Source organism: Elgaria multicarinata, chromosome 2, assembly GCF_023053635.1.
Source record: "Elgaria multicarinata webbii isolate HBS135686 ecotype San Diego chromosome 2, rElgMul1.1.pri, whole genome shotgun sequence".
Lineage (NCBI taxonomy): Eukaryota > Metazoa > Chordata > Lepidosauria > Squamata > Anguidae > Elgaria > Elgaria multicarinata.
In genome coordinates this window covers 133,615,995-133,636,693 of record NC_086172.1, presented here as the reverse complement: position 1 = coordinate 133,636,693, position 20,699 = coordinate 133,615,995, and the positions used below count along the sequence as shown (strand labels likewise).

At 43.9% G+C, this 20,699-nt stretch overlaps 1 protein-coding gene across 1 annotated transcript in view; it reads left to right on the top strand.

Moving 5' to 3' along the window:
- RYR3 (ryanodine receptor 3) overlaps window positions 1-20,699 on the top strand; it is a 401,651-nt gene that overhangs the window by 355,471 nt on the left and 25,481 nt on the right. Inside the window, exons 93-96 of the mRNA XM_063117743.1 lie at window positions 615-812; window positions 1,994-2,124; window positions 13,387-13,429; window positions 18,121-18,248. Of these exons, the coding sequence (XP_062973813.1) occupies window positions 615-812; window positions 1,994-2,124; window positions 13,387-13,429; window positions 18,121-18,248 (500 nt within the window). The remainder of the gene's footprint in view (window positions 1-614; window positions 813-1,993; window positions 2,125-13,386; window positions 13,430-18,120; window positions 18,249-20,699) is intronic.

Sequence of the window (20,699 nt, the reverse complement as noted above, 5' to 3'; positions counted from 1 at the left end):
AATAAATACTTCCATCAAGCCATAATGAATATTTGTCTCGGTTACCATTCTGAGATACGGAACTTAGATTCCAACTCTCCCCTCCCACCCCAATAAATAATACCACAATCCTAAACACATTTTCCTGATTTAGCAAGGGCTATGCAAAAGCTTTCACATCCATGTCCATACTAGTTGAATTTATTTATTTATTTATTGCATTTATATACTGCCCCATAGCCGAAGCTCTCTGGGCGGTTTACAAAAAGTTTAAAACAGTAAACCTTTAAAAAGTATACAAAATTTAAAAATGAGGATATGTGCAAGCAAACATGTGTCCCACCTGCATCATGCTTACATGAGTCCAAGAAGTATAATCCAGGAGCCTGAGTCTGTGAGGAGTGCCAAGTATTGGAGGTTGAATTGCTTCTTTGTTTCATCTGCAAGAGAACAGGTGTTTTTTTCAGTAGGATAATCTTTCTCTCATATGTAAATTCAGTTATGAAAACATGTTAGTAACATTTTGTACAGTTATGTACAAAATGTTGGAAAAATGCCTCCATGTGGCTCTTTTCATAATTTGTATTTAAAACATCTGTATACACAAACTGTGTGTGCATTTATATCAATTTCAGGTGACAGAAGAGCCGTTTGAAGAAATGGAAGAAGATTCTGATTTATGGCATTCTTTAGATGAGGATGAGGATGAAGGAGGAGTTGTGTTCTTTGTATTACAAGAAAGTACAGGTTACATGGCACCAACACTCAGAGCTCTAGCTGTTATTCATACAATCATTTCTTTTGTATGTGTTATTGGATACTATTGTTTAAAGGTTAGTAATTTTATTTTCACCCTAAATTACCCAGTAATAAAAATCTGATTTGTCTACAGCTTACGTCCAGTACGTTTTTGCTGGTCATTGTTTTATTGATTCTATGGGTTGCTTTTTATCAGATCTTGTTTTAATTTCATGTACTTCAATATATTTTATATTATTGCTTTGTTATGTGGATTTGTGTTGCTAGTTGTCTTGGCAACCCTGTACAGATAGCTGGGATATAAATTTGATAAATATTGTTTTCAGCTCTATATACTGACTATTTGTCAGGGCTGGGCTGTGGGCAACAGCATAGAGAGAGTCAGGAACTGGAAACCAGGACTAAACAGCAATCAGGATCCAAGGATGACCCAGAAAACAAGCTAGGAGTCATCGTCATATTTATTAGACAACTGACAAAAAACAAAAGTACAGCTTAGTTTGCCATCATTAGAGATCTGATGTCAATAGAAATGTTCAAAAATATAGCACCTCCTAATGTTACCTTGGCATTAGAGTTATCCAAACAAAAAGCAAGCAGAGGTCCATCAGAGTTTCCGGGAAATAACACTAAAAGAGGAGGCAACAATGGTTCCCTAGCCCTTTATAAGAAACCACAGCAGAACAACGCGTGAAAAGTAGTCTCAATCTCACCAGCGTTGCAGAGGCGTAATCTTAGTCTGGATCTTAGGTATTCTAATGGAACCAAGTAAGTATCAAGAGGAAGACTGCAAACACATAACACACTAGAACTAAGGTAGACCTTGCTAAGAAAGTCATTTATACACCTTCCTGCCTGGGAGGAGGCAATGGCTAGCCTTGGTGGGTGGAGCAAGGACAGATCAGGACATTTATATAACCTATGTGCCAGGAGCCTTTATTAAGATATGCAGATGGGATGGGATTTCATTACCCAGTTTAATTTACCCAGGAGAAGAGTTCTTCCATTATTAAAGATGTTGTTGTTTCCCACAGTACAAATTGTCCAAATCAAGTAGCATATAATAGTTACACAATCTTAACTCTCAAGAGTCTTGTATATCTATCACATATAGTCAGTGTAATTTCAGCATTGTTTCAAAAAATACTGCAAAATGTTATATTTGGAACTATTTCCAAGACAATTGAAAACATTTAGCTTAACGTGGAGATATTAAACAATTAAAAAAAAAACCTATATATATTTTTTCCAAAAGGTTCCCCTGGTTGTATTCAAGCGGGAAAAGGACATTGCAAGGAAACTGGAATTTGACGGTCTGTACATTACCGAACAGCCTTCTGAAGATGACATTAAAGGACAATGGGATCGTCTGGTCATAAACACTTCGTGAGTATTTTGCACTGAGGTATTCCAGTAGGTCTTCACTAATCTTTCCTTGATGGTCTATCCAAAATAATAGTTTTTTTTGTTACTTTCCCCATCATAAATATATAGTGCTGTTCAGGCATTCTGTACCTGAATAGAGCAAACTTTTGACAAACCCCGCCCTTCTACGTTGTTGCATTTGTCTCCCTCTACTCATGCAGAGGGGCTTTCTGAAGAGAAAGCCTGCTGTAACCATGGAGGCTCTCCGCGCAAGCCGGAATGCTGAAAAATGGATAAGGCAGTTTTATATGTTTGTATCTTCACTAAAGGCACGGCCATTGCCATAATTACAACTCTTGTGATTTCTGTGCCAATAGGGGCATGTCTACACCTGCCAGATATCCTGGGGTTGTCTCCAGGTTGTCCCTGTGTGTCCATATGACACACGGGATCCTGGGGGTAACCCGGGAAGACCAGCAACTTTCCCTGGGATATCAGGGACTGTGGATTTCCCGATATTTCTGCGGTCCTGGGGCCATCTCGAGGAGCATGGGCAGTGGGGCCGCCGCTCCTGGGTCATCCCTTCTTCCTCGTGAATAGCAGGGACGGGCACAGAGCTGCACAGGAAAGTTCTGTGCTCGTGTGTGTGTGTGTGTGTGTGTGTGTGTGCAGCAATTTCACCATCCCTGGGATGGGGGGGCGTTGGATGGAGTTTGGCGGGTTTTGATTTTTTTAATTAGTGTTTCGCTGCACACATGTAGCTCCTCTTCAAAAAAAGAAAAGAAAAAAGGGCAGCCGCAACATCCCTCTTCCTTTCTGGGATGTCACGCGGCCCTCTAGATGCTGGGGGAGGATTGCGGAAGCAAGTAAGTCCACAATCCTCCCCCCTCAGTCCCTCTACACCCTTGGGTGTAGACATGCCCCAGATCTTTCGGGAATAGATATTACATGGGGTGTCTGTAATAGCTGAACAGGAAGCTGGAAGAGAAGGCGTGGGATTCTGCTTTTGCCCACCTAGAAAAAAATATGATAATCATCAATATTCTCAAGATATGACTATCTTTCTGGGGAAAGGATAATGGAATGATTAATAGTTAGTTTTCAGTGTAAACTATCCTTAAGCAGGAAATCTACCCCAATCTTCCTGTATCCTGTACAACTTTTTAATAGATGTGTTGGGTCCATCTTTGTTTCTTAGTCTCATTTTCCTTTGATTCTTCAATGTATATTAAACATTACAGATCTTTGTACTTTAAATCGTCACTGCTTCTGTGAGTTTCTTCCAATGCCAGGTCTGCCTCATGGGAAGATGGGAGAAACTGCTTTCCCAGGGTGCACAGACCCAGGATCTGTCTTCTGTTGGCAGAAGGGCTCTGCTCATGAAATGTGCCTTCACTCAATTTTTGGGACCCCCCTCCCACTGCACCACACCTAACCGCATTTAGCAGGAACCCTTGTCCTTCTGTGTAATATTTTCAGGGGGTTGGGGAAACTCCCATGGCAAGAATGGGCAGGAAAGTCCACTTCAGCCAGTCTAATTGCGCATGCCGAAATCTGGATCCAGCCCCTAATCACCAGGGGGAGATCTACACTGGTATACATAACGTCGTTTTGTCAGTCAGTAAACGTAATATGTTATACCGATTTAAAACGTCGCTGGGCACATGTGAGTATTAAGACATTTCTTACCGTTTTCCTCTCTGGTAGGAATGCAGCACTCTGGGCCACACAATGTATGTTGTAACGTGTGTGTTTTTTCAATTCCCATCTGCTTATTGTTCCTCCCACTTCCTCTTTTCTTCCTTTGTCCCTCCTCCGAGAGAACTGGTGAAGGGTGGTGGTGGAAAGATTTCCCCTCTTTCCACACTTGGGAGCTTTTCCTAAGCAGGAGCCATGGAGGGAGGGAGGGAGCCTCCAGGCAGGGTTAGGGGATTTACTTTACTCAAAAGTAAATCCCATTGATTTCAACTGCTAACATCACATGCTGGCTTACCTTTGAGGAAAGCCCATTGAACAGAGAGACTCTTACTTCTGAGTAAACACATATAGAACAATGCCCATTCACATGCAGATCATGGAAGGGGGAGGGAGGTTGTGGCTGCAAAGAGGAACATGAGGCAAGAAAGAGGAAAAACGGCTTGGGCGGAAACACGCCCCGAGGAAGGTGATTGGCTAAGGAAAAGCATATGGAAAAAAAGGAAGGTTTCTTATGATGCAGTCGGCCACATAAGAGAAAATACAACGACTTGTATGGATAAGATCAGAAAATAGAACGACAGAAAGGGTAAGCGATACGTTACAAGACAAGCGTCAATGTGGCGAGATAAGACTCAATACACAATAAAAAAGTTTATAAGCGGTATATCCAGCTTAGTGTAGATCTCCCCCAAGTGTGCCTGCTTACTGTCCCAGATTGCATGAATAACTGTTTCAACCAGGCTGCCTCAATCTGATGCCTTGCAGATGTTTTAAACTTCTACTCGCATTAGCCGCAGACAGCATGGCCAATGGTCAGGAATGGTGGGAGTTTTAGTCCACAAAAATTGGAGAGCACTAGGCTGAGAAAAGCTGAGACTGTATGCTGACAAATGGGCCAGATATAAAACGAAATAAATCCAATTTATCCCTGATGTATTAGATTCATAGACTAGCTAATCAAGTGTGTCAAGCTGGTGCCAGTTTAATAAAATCAAAAGCCCTTGCATTGGGGAAAAACTTAAATTTACTTAAGCCGAAGTCTGCTATTGTGGTTGCCAATGGAAGCTTCTCAGTTGGCTCCTTATGCCAGCTGGATTGGACCTGTGAAGTTAATTCAAGAGCTCATGCTTCACAGTGCATATGTTCTACTCTCAAGTATCTGTATTTAGCAGACCTCTTGTCCCCACCCCCAGCCCTTCACACCTCTTACCTTAGTTTAGATCTGCAGGGGGAAGGAGTTTTGATGTGTTTTTAAATTAACTTAAACTAGCAAAAGTACAATTAACACTATTTTCATTGAAATGCATACCCTTTTGTAAGTAGAACCTGTAACAAAACATTGTAGTGTATCTAACACAAGTGCTCCTCTATAAGGTTCCACCAGTCCCGCCCCCTGGTTGTTTTTTCTCAGTGGGTTCTCAGTAGCCTTGTCTTGACTTCAATCCCATTGGCACTCAACTACCTGAGTTTGCTGCTAAACAGAGTGATTTTGAAAGCAGGAACATTTGGATATCAAGCAGCTGTTTAGCTACAGAAGCCCAACACCAACTGCTTCCAGTTTTCAAAATTAGACCCCATTTCTGTTTTATTTTGGCATTGTGGTTGCTGTTTCACCATGGCTGCTTTTCACACTACTCTGCTAACATATTCAATGGGAGACTATGTATGAGGGATGATAGTACTTCCCACATCAATATTGCTGGCTCTAGTGATGCTGCTGTAACCACATGGGAACTATAGCCAACTTAGTCTGACATCAATCTCTGGGAAAATTTTGGAGCAGATTATAAAGAAGTCAATCTGTAAGCACCTTCAAAACAATGCAGTGATTACAAGAAGCCAGCATGGATTTGGCAAGAACAATTCCTGCCAGACTAATCTGATCCTCATTCTTTGATCAGCTAACCTCCCTTGTGGACTGTGGGAATGCAGTCAAGATATAATGCTGAAGTCAATATATCTTGACTTCAGCAACGCTTTTGACAAAGTACCACATGGCATTCTGATCAGCAAACTAGTTAAAAGTGGGCTAGATGGAACAACTAATAGTAGATGCACAGTTGGCTACAGAATTGGACTCAAAGAGTGCTAATCAATGGTACCTTCTCAAACTGAAGGGAGGTAACAAGCAGGGTACCACAGGGCTCAGTCCTGGGCCCACTACTCTTCAACATTTTTGTTAATGACTTGGATGAGGAGGTGCAGGGAATGTTTATCAGCTTTGCAAATGACAAAAAATTGGGTGGGATAATTAATACCCTGGAAGACAGAAGCAAACGTCAAAGTGATCTTGATAGGCTGGAGTGCTGGGCTGTAAACAACTGAATGAAATTTAATAGGGATAAATGCCAAGTTCTACACCTAGGAACAAGTAATCAAATGAACAGTTACAAGATGGGGGATACTTGGCTCAACAATACTACAAACGAGAAGGATCTTGGAATTGTTGTAGATCGCAAGCTGAATATGAGCCAACAGTGCGATATGGCTGCAAGAAAGGCAAATGCTATTTTGGGCTGCATTAATAGAAGTATAGCTTCCAAATCGCGCGAAGTACTGATTCCCCTCTATCCAGCACTGGTTAGGCCTCATCTTGAGTATTGTGTCCAGTTCTGGGCACCACACTTCAAGAAGGATGCAGACAAGCTGGAGAGGATTTCAGAGTGGGGTAACGAGGATGATCAAGGGTCTGGAAACAAAGCCCTATGAGGAGAGACTGAAAGAACTGGGCATGTTTAGCCTGAAAAAGAGAAGGCTGAGGGGAGACTTGATAGCACTCTTCAAATACTTGAATGGTTGTCATACAGAGTAGGGCCAGGATCTCTTCTTGATCCTCCCAGAGTGCAGGACACAGAATAATGGGCTCAAGTTACAGGAAGCCAGATTCTGGCTGGACATCAGGAAAAACTTCCTGACTTGTAAGAGCAGTACGACAATGGAACCAATTACTTAGGAAGATTGTGGGCTCTCCCACACTGGAGGCATTGAAGAGACAGTTGGACAGCCATCTGTCAGGGATGCTTTAAGGTAGATTCCTGCATTGAGGAGGAGGTTGGACTTGATGGCCTTGTAGGCCCCTCCCAACTCTATGATTCTGTGATATATGTATTGCCAATTACCAAAGTTTGGCAGACATGTTAATACCAGCTTAGCACTATTTTGATTAGTGAAGGATTAGCGGAGTACCACTGGATGATGCACTGTTGGCCGCTCACATAATCACATATATTGTGTTGCCTAAAATTTTGGGAGAGTCTGATAACCTATTAGGATTGTGTATTGAAAAATCCAAACTTAACTGAAATGAAGAAAGAATAGTTCTTCTTCGTGGTCTCTATGCATCACACATATGGGCTTTGCGCCTGCGCAGAGACCAGACCGGAACCTTCTATAGCTGAGTGGAACGTTTTTGGCGGGAACCCCTCCCCCACGCTACTGCGCATGTCCATGGGGTTCCCGCCCTTCCCTCAGTTCTTCGTCGTCCGCCATCGTGCCTAGACCAAAAGACTGAACCTCTAGCGTTTCTCTGCTTAAATCTGTTTAAAAATATTTTCTACTTACCTTTTTCTTCAGCTTTCTTCAACTTTCTTCTTTTTCGCCCTTTTTCTCTTTTCATCTATAAAAAAAAAAAAAAAAAAATTATTATATTCTTGTAGATAGTTTATCTTAGCGACTACGGTCGCGACTGCCGCATGGCAGTAAAGGCCCCGTTCCGCAAGTGTGTCAAGTGCGGAGCCAAACTACCTCCTACAGACGGACACTCCCTCTGTGTCCTTTGTTTGGGCGAAGGCCATATTGTACAGGCGTGCCACCATTGCATGTCCTTTACGAAGCAGACCAGAAAGAACAGGGCAGACCGCCTTCGCTCGATACTTTGGGAGAAAGCCCTCAGAGCTACAGAAGCTCCAATGGATAAAACGGCAACTGATAAGTCCGTTTCTGACCGAAGCACAGGGACGAATGTGCAAGCCAGAGCAATTGATAGGGCACAGATACCCCTGACGCCTGGCCGGTCTTTGGCAAGTTCTGCAGCCAAAAAGATTGCTAAAAAGGCCAGAACGCCAAAATCTTCCATTGAAATGGAAAAGAAAAAGAAAAAGAAGAAGAAATCTGCGGAGAAAACCTCTCATGGCTCTCCCAGACTATCTGAGCCCCCTCGAGGGCAAACAACTCCTCCTACCGCTGTTACGGTATCGAGGCATGTCTCGACCCCGAGACCTCAGTCGATACCGAGGAAGACGGTACCGACACACCCTCCTAGTCTATCAGAGGGTGAGTTACGAGACTCCGCATCAGCAGCTTCGGCTCGGGAGCCTACAAGACCTCAAACATCCCAGAATGTAATCCCTCTGCAGGTGTCGCCTAGACGAACACCGAGGCGTGATTGGGACAGAGTCTCCCGATATTCTGAGCCCCAAGACAGGCAGAGTTTCTATGATTGGGATCGATACCGGACCCAAAGATACTATGATACAGATCAAGCCTATCATTATCCGCAGGAGGAATGTTTTCCTCAACCTCCTCCTACCACTAGGGTCTGCCAATTGCCGCTACGGCCTCCATCAGCATATCAATCTCCATCTCGACGTCGAAGCCACCCTTCGACACCAGCTGCTGCAGCTGCCACGGTACCGACGGAGCAGGATCCTATGCAACTGGTTACCGTATCATCCCCAGAGGGTGACTACCCATCTGATTCGGACTCAATACACACTGTAGCAGCATCGGTACCGTCACCTAATGATGACGTACATGGAGAGGACCCCTCATCACCTTCGGATGATATGGTGAGGTTTTCGGACCATATGTTAAGGATGGCCCGTGCACTCGGCTTAGACCTGGAACAAGCGGTTGAACCGGAGGTCGATCCCATCTACGATGTCTTTCAAACAAAGACTAGTCTGTCAATTGCAATCCCTTTTCCACCGGCACTCAAACAGACAGCACAACTCGCATGGGAGACACCATCGGTAACACAACCAGCTTCAAAGAGATTAGAATCTCTTTATAGGATTCAAGAACGGGATGCTGGATTTTTAATTAAGCACCCAAAACCGAATTCCATCGTGGTTGAATCAGCCCAGGGTCATTCTCAAAGAGCTCATGCTGCTCCCGTTGACAAGGAGGGTAGGAAGTTGGATTTGGCAGGCAGAAAGATCTACGCGGCATCCTCCCTCGGTATCAAAGCTTCAACGTACGAAGCAACAATGGCACGGTACCAGCTCTTCCTCTGGGAGAAAGTGGGGTCACTATGTGACTACCTCCCAGAGGATAAAAGGGACTTAGCGAGGGTCTTCCAAACGGAGGCTTCGGCGATTGCGAGGCAGCAATTGTCAACTGCGAGGCATCAAGTCGATTGCCATTCAAAGAATATGATGGGGGCCATTTCTTTGAGGAGGCATGCCTGGCTACGATCAGCCAACCTCCCTACCGAGACAAAAGCCAGAATCGAAAGCATGCCCTTCGATGGCGAAGGGTTGTTTAATTCAAAAACTGACGAGACCTTGGATTCCATCTATAAGGCTCGTACGACTGCTAAAAAGATGGGTTTTTCTGCCCCTCCTGTACAATACAAACCTAGAAGATGGACAAGGCCTCCCCCACAACAACAATACCAGCAGCGGCCTCAATACCAGCAACCAAGGCAGCAGCAGCAACAACTTCAAAGGAAACGGCCTTATCAGAGTCGTTTCCAACAGGAAAAACGTCAGCCCGACTTCTCTAAGAAGCAGCGGGTTTGACTCTTCGGCCCCAGATCCACTCCCTTTTGCGAACCGCCTAGCACCCCATTACCATCAATGGGAGTCGATAACATCAGACTCCTGGGTGCTCACTATCATCAACTCGGGCTATGCCATCGAGCTCGATGCCCTTCCTCCTTTTTCCGGCGTGAAAGTAACGACTCCATCCCCTCCTCTGCTACTCGAGGTACAGACCTTGCTATCGAAAGGAGCCATCTCTCCCGTACCTACAGAGGAAATCAACCAAGGTTTTTTCTCCCGTTACTTCACGGTCCCGAAGAAAGATGGAGGTCTTCGACCGATCATGGACTTAAGACAACTGAACAAGTTCATCACCCCGAAGAAGTTCCGTATGACAACGGTTACTTCAATTTTGCAGCTTCTACAAAAAGGAGTTTGGTTCGCAGTGGTGGATCTGAAGGATGCGTACTTCCATATCTCCATCAGGAAGTCGCATCAAGCTTACCTGCGGTTTTCGATCGGTGCATCCCAGTACCAGTTCACCGTTCTTCCGTTCGGGTTGGCCACGGCACCGAGGGTCTTCACGAAGGTCATGGCGGTGGTATGCGCCCACCTAAGGCAGAAAGGCATTTATGTTTATCCGTACCTGGACGATTGGCTTCTCGTAGCGGACAGCAGCGAGGCGCTCCAGTCGGATATACTAACCACCCTCAACCTGTTGGACTCGTTGGGGCTGTGGGTCAACCACGAAAAGTCCATTTTGACTCCACAGCAGAGATTGGACTTCATAGGGGTAACCCTATCCTCTCGAGACGGGAGAGCATACTTACCTTCAACCAGGGCAAACACCTTGCAGCAGTTAGCCATCGACATCGAGAGCCGGCGGAAAGTATCGGCTTGGACAGTCCAGAGACTATTAGGCCTGATGGCAGCCACTACGGCAATCATCAGGTTTGCAAGACTCAGAATGAGGGTATTGCAGGCCTGGTTTTTAAGAACTTTCGATCTCAGGCTCAATGCTCGACGAACTTACCTTTCGTTACCGAAGCAAGTCAGGGCATCGCTGAAATGGTGGTTCTCGATGTCGACTCTTCTCGAAGGCGGTCCATTCCAACAACAGGCGCCTTCGGTAACGATCACGACGGATGCATCCTTAGAAGGATGGGGAGCCCATTGCAGCTCCTTAACCTCTCAGGGTCGTTGGTCTCGATCACAGAGGGAGCATCACATCAACCATCTCGAACTCCTGGCAGTAGAAAATGCAGTAAAAGCATTTGCACAGATGATCAAGGGCAAGAATGTCTTGATCGCGACAGACAATACTACTGTAGTGGCATACATCAACAGGCAGGGTGGAACAAGATCACACCCTCTGAACCGTTCTGCACTCAGGATATGGAACTGGTGCATAAAGAGAAGGACTTACCTGACTGCGATCCATGTAGCCGGCAAGGAAAACGTCATTGCGGACTCTCTCAGCAGATCCTTCCATGTCGACCACGAGTGGGAGCTCGACGTCGAAGTGCGGGAAAGCCTTTTTCGGTACTGGGGCCGCCCTGTTGTCGATGTCTTCGCTACCGAGGACAACGCAGTCTGCGCCAAGTTTTGCAGCAGGGCAGGAAAAGGAAAGCGCTCTCTAGGAGACGCTTTCACCAGGACTTGGAGAGGAAATCTCCTGTACATGTTTCCTCCCTTTCCACTTTTGACAAGAGTGATAGCCAAGATCCAGATGGACAACTCCGATTGCATCCTGATCACGCCGTGGTGGCCTCGACAGACGTGGTTCTCCCACGCTCTTCGGTTATCGAGAGGGGATTACATCAGGCTTCCGTCGATACCGAAGCTCCTGTCTCGACATCAGGGCAGGGTTCGACACTCAGATCTGTCGACCCTCAAGATGACTGCATGGAGGATAGCAACCACTCCTCCTCTGGAACCAGAGTTTTGACTGTGGACCACATTATATTGGCAGCACTAAAGCCTTCCACAAGAAAATCTTATGCAGCAAAGTGGCAGAGATTTCAGAATTTTGCATCGGAAAAGGACAAAATACCAGAATCTTGCCACTTATCCTTCATCCTCAATTATTTATTGACACTTTTCCAGCAGGGACTTAAGCTCGCATCCATCAGGGTTCACCTTGCTGCGATTACATCTTTTCATCGGGGTGTGGATGGTTTTACACCTTTTACCCATCCAACAACCAAGAAATTTCTGAAAGGTCTGAAGAACACGATACCGACTGTGAAGACTATCGTGCCGCCTTGGAGCCTGTCAGTTGTGCTGCAAGCATTGACACGCAAGCCCTTCGAGCCCATGGCTTCGACAGACCTTAGGCTGCTTACTTTAAAGACTGTCTTTTTAGTAGCCATCACATCGGCAAGACGTGCAAGTGAGCTTAAAGCTCTTAGGATAGATGTCCCGTATACTATTTTTCATAAGGACAAGGTTGTGCTACGCACGGACCCAGCCTTCCTACCTAAGGTAGTGTCAACTTTTCATCTGTCCCAGCACATTACTTTGCCTGCTTTCTTTCCTAATCCATCTACACCTCTTGAGTCTTCCTTGCATACTCTCGATGTAAGAAGGGCTCTTGCTTTTTACAAGGACAGAACGGACAATTTTAGAAAGACAAAACAGTTGTTTATTTGTTATGGGGAGCCTTCTAAGGGACTCCCTGTCTCCTGCCAACGACTGTCACGTTGGATAGTGGAGGCAATTGAATTGGCCTACTCTATTTCTAAAATAGAGTTAGTGAAACCTGTGACAGCTCATTCCACCAGAGCTGTTTCAACTTCGGTGGCCTTCACCAGAGGTGTTCCACTGACTGAAGTCTGTAGAGCTGCAACGTGGTCCACTCCATCCACGTTTGTCAAGCACTACAGTTTGGACACCCGTGCGAGGCAGGACTGCTCGTTTGGGAGGACAGTGCTCTCCGAGATCTTCAGATGATGCACCAACCCACCTCCAAAGGTATGTCAGCTTGCTACTCGCCCATATGTGTGATGCATAGAGACCACGAAGAAGAAATGCAGGTTGCTTACCTGTAACTGTAGTTCTTCGAGTGGTCATCTATGCATTCACACAACCCACCCACCATCCCCACTTGGTGGTGTGAAACTTACAAATGACACAGTTATGTGTGGAATGTACTTTATTAAAATTACACTCAGGTTTATGGGGGCACAATGTCGGACTCCTGTAAACTGAGGGAAGGGCGGGAACCCCATGGACATGCGCAGTAGCGTGGGGGAGGGGTTCCCGCCAAAAACGTTCCACTCAGCTATAGAAGGTTCCGGTCTGGTCTCTGCGCAGGCGCAAAGCCCATATGTGTGAATGCATAGATGACCACTCGAAGAACTACAGTTACAGGTAAGCAACCTGCATTTTTGATCCACTTAGTTGTAACATTTTCTCACAAAATACATTTTCTCCACTTGCTAATGGACCTGCGATAGAAGTAAAATCCAGACAAGTGTAATAAAATTAGTGCTTTAAAAGGTTAATAAATATGTTGCAGAAAGGAGGCTGTTTATTTTCCCTCACACCTTGCAGGACCAGTACAAAATTTGTAAACTAATTAAATACTAAAGAGAATAATTTTAAAGTACACATTATACTATTTAATTATGGATTTAAAAAACAATAGTATCTCTTACTAGATGGCACTTTACGAATGATGGGGCAACCACTGTTATGTGAATTATTATTTCTTCAGAGCTATAGAGATTTATTCCATTTACATGATATAAAATTCTGCTAACAGATCCTGTAATATCTGCCCAGTGCAAACTATAATCATCATCATCATCATCATCATCTGATGTAATGTACTTTTTATGGATTTTGCCTAATTAATTTTGATTCTTATTTCTCTATGCAGATCTTTCCCAAATAATTACTGGGACAAGTTTGTAAAACGAAAGGTAAGTTCTTTAAACACTTGTCAATATATATAGTATGAGGCCAGTTTTATTGCAGAACCTTAGCAACTGCTAAGCCCAAAAGGGCAGTTTGTAGAGGAGCCCTTCCCTGACCTCTGTGGTGATATTTATCCATGAATTGGTTCCTCCTTCCACTTGCTTCATAGTTCAGGATATGCAAATGACTTTGTGCTTGGTTGCCTTCAGCGGGAAACACTTGACTCACTTCCAGTCCTGCCTGCTTCAAAGCAACATGTCTTTCACACCGCTCCAGCTAGCAGCAGGATTCAGTGTTGGTTTTCCTGAGAGTGTATGACCGTGGTGAGGTAATTTATACTACATATCTGCAGTATGCTCTTTAGAGGAGAGAACCAGAGGTGGCCAGAGAGAGGAGCATTCCTTCTGGAGTTTTGGACAAGGGGGCGCAAGCATCCCAGGCAGGGAGAGAGGCCAGCTCTCTAACCTGGAGAAGAAAACCAGGCTGCAAAAAGGAGCATAGCTAGGCTAGTCGTTGTAAGGAGTCATTCCAGGCAGGGAGCATCCTCCTTTCAGCTGGCAACAAGATCAGCTCTTTTGAAGATTCTCCTTAGGATACCAAAGCCATACCTAGTGGAGAGTCCTCAAGCCTGACCCATCTGAAGACCATGGTTAGGTCTCCCTCCATTTTATTTACTTATTTGGTTTATATTCCACTCACCTGCTACAGCCTCAGGACATGTAACAGGACATCATCCAATGCAGGGGGTGGGAGGAGCAGTGTAGATGATCTTTATCTCTATGTCCTCCACCCTGCATTTTTGCTAGACAGTTTTTTCCCCATCTAGATGGGGCATTTCAGAAGAGGAAAGGAGACTGGAGAGGCCTCAGGATAGCTTGTATCCTGGCCTCTCCATTCTCCAGGATGGTGTGAAGAAGGCATCTCACAATGGGTTATCTCCTTCCTATCGCCCAGGAAAAGCAGGGATCATATAACTACAACTTTTGAGCAGTCTATTGGTCCCAGATTCCTCCTTGCTCGTTTGTCTCTGTTTTTTCACTCAGGACAGAGCTAACTTTAGTCTCCTCCTACTCAAAACATCTACTGTCTTGAAACTCTCTTTTAAATTTTCATCTTACTTAACTCTTAAAATCTTAATTTCCTCAGCAATTCCTTCCCCTTTTAAAAATATATGTTTCTCTCTTCTCCTGGAGGATGGAGATATACAGTGACCTAAAACGTCTCAACACATTTGTCAGGTACAGGCAATTTCTAATGGAAACACTGCAAACCATCAGAAAGCCTTTCACAAAGAAGGGTTCCTGATATCAGTTGACCTGACGGAGGCCAATAGCACCTCATCACAGAAGTTTTCTTTGCTTTGGGTATCAAAACCACTATTTTCAGTATAAAACAATGCCATTTGGCCTATGCTCAACTCCCAGGGTTTTTACCAAGTACTTGGTGTTCCTGGTAGCTCATCTTCAGCTCAAAGGAGTACACATCTACTTCCATCTGGACAACCTACTTCTCAGACCCCCCCTCCAGTCACAAAGCATTACAGGCCCTGAACCTGACCATCAACTGCCTCAAAAGTCACAGATATGTAATAAACAAAAAGAAGTCCTGACTCCCATTCAGTCTCTTCTACACCTAGGAGAACTAATACCTATTCCTTTCCCTGGAAAGAATTCTCAAGCTCCAAACCCTATCAAAGAACCTCCAAGTTAAAAAAAAACAGGTCTAATGGAAGCAGGATCCTACTAGGCCTAATGATATTGTGCCTAGTTATCATCCCATGGGCCAGCTTGCATTCTTGCCCATTGCAATTATTCCAACTTCCAAGCCCAGATTGCAAAAAAGGACAACTACTCAGTACATCCGCCTTGCCATGTCAAAACTTCCCTCTGCTGGTTACGATCTCCTCAGAACCTACAGAAGGGCACCCCTTTCCAGGAACCAACCAGAATCATGCTGACAACAGATGCCAGCCTTGAAGGCTGCAACATCCAAGTGACTCAGGGCAAAAATGGCGTACATTGGAAAAAAGGCACAGCATCAACTGGCTAGAACTGAGAACAATATATCTGGTCCTGAAACATTTCTCTCATCAACTACAACAGTCCCACGTTCTTATATGGACAGACAAAACCACAGCCGTGGTGAACATTATAATCAAAGAGGTTCCAATTCATGTTCTCTTCATCTAGAAGCCCAGCTCATGCTACTTTGGGCCTAGCAGAACTTTGCCTCTATCACAGCACAACACATAAAGGAAATACTGAATCACACTCTGGATTTCCTGAGTCAACAATAGATAGATCCAGGGGAATGGAGCCTGCACTTGGCAATCTTCAAAGAAATCCAGAAACAATTTAACCCACTAACTCTGGACCTATTACACAGAAAAACATCAGCCATATCATTGGTACTCTTCAAATTGGGATGACCGCCACTAAGCTCACATCCTCACTTAAAAAGATTTCTCCATTTGTCAAAAATGTATATAAAACACAGTTTTTCAGACAGATTCACTGTTTATATCCTTCCATTCTATAGCCATGGGTAAGAAAGTATCTAGGTTCATCTTGGCTACATGGTTAAAAGCATGCATTTGCTCAGCATATGAGGCTTCACACCTTCCTAAACCTTTAAGGGTTACAGCTCACTCAATCAGGTCAGCAGCCACTTCGTGGCCTTAAGCACTATGCACTCTTAGCAGAAATCCACAGGTCTGCAACCTGGGCAAATCCAAATTCTTTCACAAGACATTATAAAATCAGTACATCTGTCTTTGCGGATGCTTCCTTTGGAAAGAGAGTTCTTCAGCAGGTACTTAAACCATAATAGATAAGTTTATTGTAAATTATGCTCCCACCCTAATTGGAAGATAGATTTAGCATATCCCTTTGTGGAATGCCTTCCTCACACTAACCTGGAGAATGGGACACTGATACTTACCAAGAAAGTTCCTTCTGGGTTGGTGTACAGAAGGCATCCCAACCGCACCCCTTACATTTACTGAACGTCTTAACTAGTCACCATTCATCCACTGGTCAGACCTCTTTCTTCTGGGAAATCACTGTGTATTTCTGTTCCTCTGAGTATCTAACATTTACTCCAACTAGGAGATAGACCTAGTTTTCTTCTGAGCTATAGCCATGAATGGAACTGGCAAGAAGGAGCCTGGGACCAGTAGAATATTTAAATGTATTAGTCATGGTGGTCCCTGCTTTTCCTTGGCGATAGGAGGGAGATAACCCTTTGCAGGACCCCTTCCACACACCAACCCAGAACAAACCTCCTTGGTAAGTATCAATGTCCCAGTTTCCTCCCACCCACCCCGTCCACCAAAACATCCCCTTTCCCCTGCTCTGAGGTTGCTTTTCTGATGTCAGAGGTCTAGCTGCCACAGTTCTTCTCATGCTGGCTGCAAGGGGGAGGGGCATATTGTGGCGTTACACCCCACAAGTCAGTTCCCAAATGTATGTCTGCAGTTTGTAAGTCTGTGGTGAGTTTAGAATGTTGGCCTGAGTGGGTGGAGTTAGAATGTCTTGGGAGAGGGAGGAGTGATATATAAGGGAATGACTGAGGGGATTGAGAGAGACTTTTTAAGTACTCTTAGAGTCTTTAGTGCTCTCTGTGATTAGAGTACTTAAGTTCTGGGAAATCTGAGGTTCAGGGTAGAGAGTGGTGTCTTTGGAGTGTGGTGTGCACATTGTTGATGTATATTAATCAATACAGATAATAAAGAAAGCTCAAGGGTGATTGTGTGAGAGAAAGGAAAGCGTGTATGTGAATGAGTGAAAGGATTGGATGAACACATATAACACCTCAACACATATAACTCAGTGCTTTATTTTATATATTGAAATCCTTTTCCATTTAAACCCCTTTCTCCACATAGTTTGGAGGAAGGTGGTTTTTATCCCTTGCCTCAAGTGTATCAAGCGGTGGTGCTTGGCTTGAGCAGGGAGTAGCCGCGGCCAGGCTTGGTGTTCAGAGCCTGTGTCGTGGCACATATCTCTAAATCACCCTGCTGAAATCGTCTCAGATGAAGTCTAGGGGCATACGATTGCTCCCTCTGTAGCATATGCTAGTATTTGTGGAGCAGGGGGCAGTGAGTTTGGTGTTGAAGGCTTTTGGAGTTAAGAAGGCCCCATGCCTAGGATTATGCCCTGACCTTCACTATTTACATTCTCAGTCAGCAGCAGTCTTACTTCCTACCTGCACAGCATCTCTGTCTCTGCAATGCAGCATCTTTCCTCCGTCCATAAGCTGCCACCTTAGAGAGAAGGGCACCCTTTTGAATTTTGTTTGGTGAAACACTGAATCATAGCAACTCATATTGGGAACAATCAGCTATGGCCTATATGATGTACAAGCAGAGAGGGGCAGAACACTTCAGCTTCATTGCTAGGCTGTACACATTTTTGCTGTCTATCATATGTACAGGTCTTATTAGCAGCCATTGCTGCCTTAAGGATGCACATCTATCTAAAAGAGAGAAAAAACATGCCATCTTAAATTACTTTAAATTATAGAGATGCTTTCAGATAATGGCTTTTTATGCTTCTTCCATTTTTGAATGCCATTTTTCCCCATCTGAGCTGTCATTGTTTTAGGAGTAACAACTCTGGAATGCTCAGATTTTTAAAACTCTGACAACTATTGGCGATATCAAAGTTGATGATACCTCATATCTTTCCCCTTGAAGGTAATCAACAAGTATGGTGATTTATATGGAGCAGAACGTATTGCAGAACTCTTAGGTCTGGACAAAAATGCTCTGGATTTCAGCCCAGTCGAACATACTGAACTAGAGGAAGCATCTCTTCTTTCATGGTATGGTTTACTTTTTAAATAGAATAATTTATATCCACAGTAGAGTACAAATAAAGCAGTATTAGATTTTTTAAAACCATTATTTTGCTTATTTATTTATTTATTTATTTATTTATTAGTTTGATTTGTTTTTCTGTTTCCATCACCAGTATGCTCAAAGTGATGTAAAACAATTAAACAATGTTCATTTTGAAAATACACCCAACAGAGAAAGAACTCTCATTAGTTATAGATACTTATGCATAGAGTTCTGTTACTAGAAATGCCCTTATTACTTTTATATCTGTAATAAAAATAGGCTTGACAGCCCTGTCCTGAATAAACATGAACTTGAGACAGTATTGAGTGGTTTGCACACTGACATAGCATCCTACTGATACCAGTTGTTAGAGTTCTAACAGGAAGGGACTATGAATAGCAATACTGTTGTTTAAAGTGTTGCTGCCATAAAGTGGGTGCAAAGAGTTTCATTATTTGTTGTCAAAATACCTTTAGGATGTTGACCAGGAACTAATTTCCCCCTTGGGTAAGTTCTGTGAACTGCTCATCTAGTTGTGGTAACTGTTACTCTGGGCGAAAATGCTGAGCTACATTACAGTTCATCACGGCAGCCCAGCACTACCATTTCATAATGCTTCACTCACACAACAGTGAGCTATAACTGGGCATTTAAATACACTTCAGGCCAGGCTGACCTTCCCTTGCTGGTGTTTTTGCATCAATAACAATTGGTGGCTATTTGGCCAATGGATGGGAGTGTTCTTTCCTTTCCTCCTGTGGTCTCAGGGCTGTAGGCACTTGGAGCCGCGTGTTCTTTCTTGCAGGGAGGGGAAAGCGAGCTCCCTGCAACTGCTTCTTCTAAGGCTGATGGCTGATCACCCCTTGGATTGATGTTATTCCTGGAAAGCAGGGGGTGCACACACTCCTTCCTGGTGGCCTGTTGTCCCCTGGCTGATGGCAGAAGCCAGAATGTATTTATCTTTGACTCTTTAGTCTCAGGGCAAATATCTAAAATTCCTTATCCCATCAGCTAACATGCCTGGTTATCTTCAACCATAGGAAAAGCATTGCTAATCTCCAAATGCAATGAATAAAGCAGATTGAGAGGGGGTTCACCTCTTAGGAAGAAGCAACCAGAGAGGATGCAAAATCACTGTGCATCTATGTTTTGTGCATACAATGTAATGCCTGAAGTAGCAATTTGTGCTTTTCTCCTATGGAGAGATGCACCAATTAGTTCAACATCTGGAATTTTGACATCTTGCCATTGGGGAGACACCCAGCCAGGTTGCTGCTTTGAACATGACACCATTTGTGAGTGACTCATTCCTATATCATCTCAGGGCCATTTCCCTTTAACATCCAAAGCTGCCCTGAGAAACATTAGGGGAAAACAGACCAAGGAATGTAGGGAGCCAGACTAACCCATTGCACTAACCCTACAAATACATCGCATGTGAGTGTGAACATCACTGTGTTTTCTTCCATATTTAATACCAGGTACTTGAATTCAGCAGTTGTATTGTTGGTAGCCCAATAACAGACAGTGATACCTTAGGTCATAATATGAAAATGGCAAATAGGATGCTTGTTTCTTCAGCATCGTCGCTTTGACACATGGCATCAGTTTATGGAAGATATAAAGCAACACACATTAGGTACAAGTGGGACCTGCAACAAAATATTGCATTGTGGTGTGCTTCTTTTCAGTGTTCCAGCCAATCATCCATGCCCCTTTTCCTGGAAACTCCATTACACACACACCCCATTTTTCTCTTCCTCTCCCCCACAACAGTTAGCATTCCATGTCCAATGATCATGGTCAGTCCTCATTGGGTTGGTTTTGTGGAGCTCCTCCCTTTGTTGTTTTCTAAAGATGTGTTGTACTTCCACAAACCTTGGGGTTCCCTCAAGCCTGCTAATACCTCCCTCTTGTGCTTGGTGGTGCCATTTAGTTTACCTAAGGACCAGCACTCGGAGAATTGAGATCGCTACTAGTAGTATACCGTATATGAATATATTTCTCAAACATATAATGTTAACATTCATTTGAAGTTCAGCTGGTAATCATATGAGAGCTGGTGTGGTGCAGTGGTCAGAGCAGGACTGAATTCCCCACTCTCCTAAGGGTGACTTCGGGCCATTCATTGAACCTCAGTCTAATTTACCTCACAAGGTTGCTGTGACCATAAAATGGAGAGGAGAACAATTATGTACACCTCCTTGGGGGATAGGTAGGATATAAATGTAACAAAATAAATAAATGTTCAGAGCTGTAAAATGTTCATGTTCAGAGCTGAAATATATTTCTTCAAAATATATCCAATACACCTCCGCAAAAATCTTAAAATATTTTATCACACATCAGTGCTGGGGGGGGGGAACTAACATAAAAAATAAATGTGAGAAAGGATGCTTATTCTGTAACTAAATAATGAATTATGATATTGA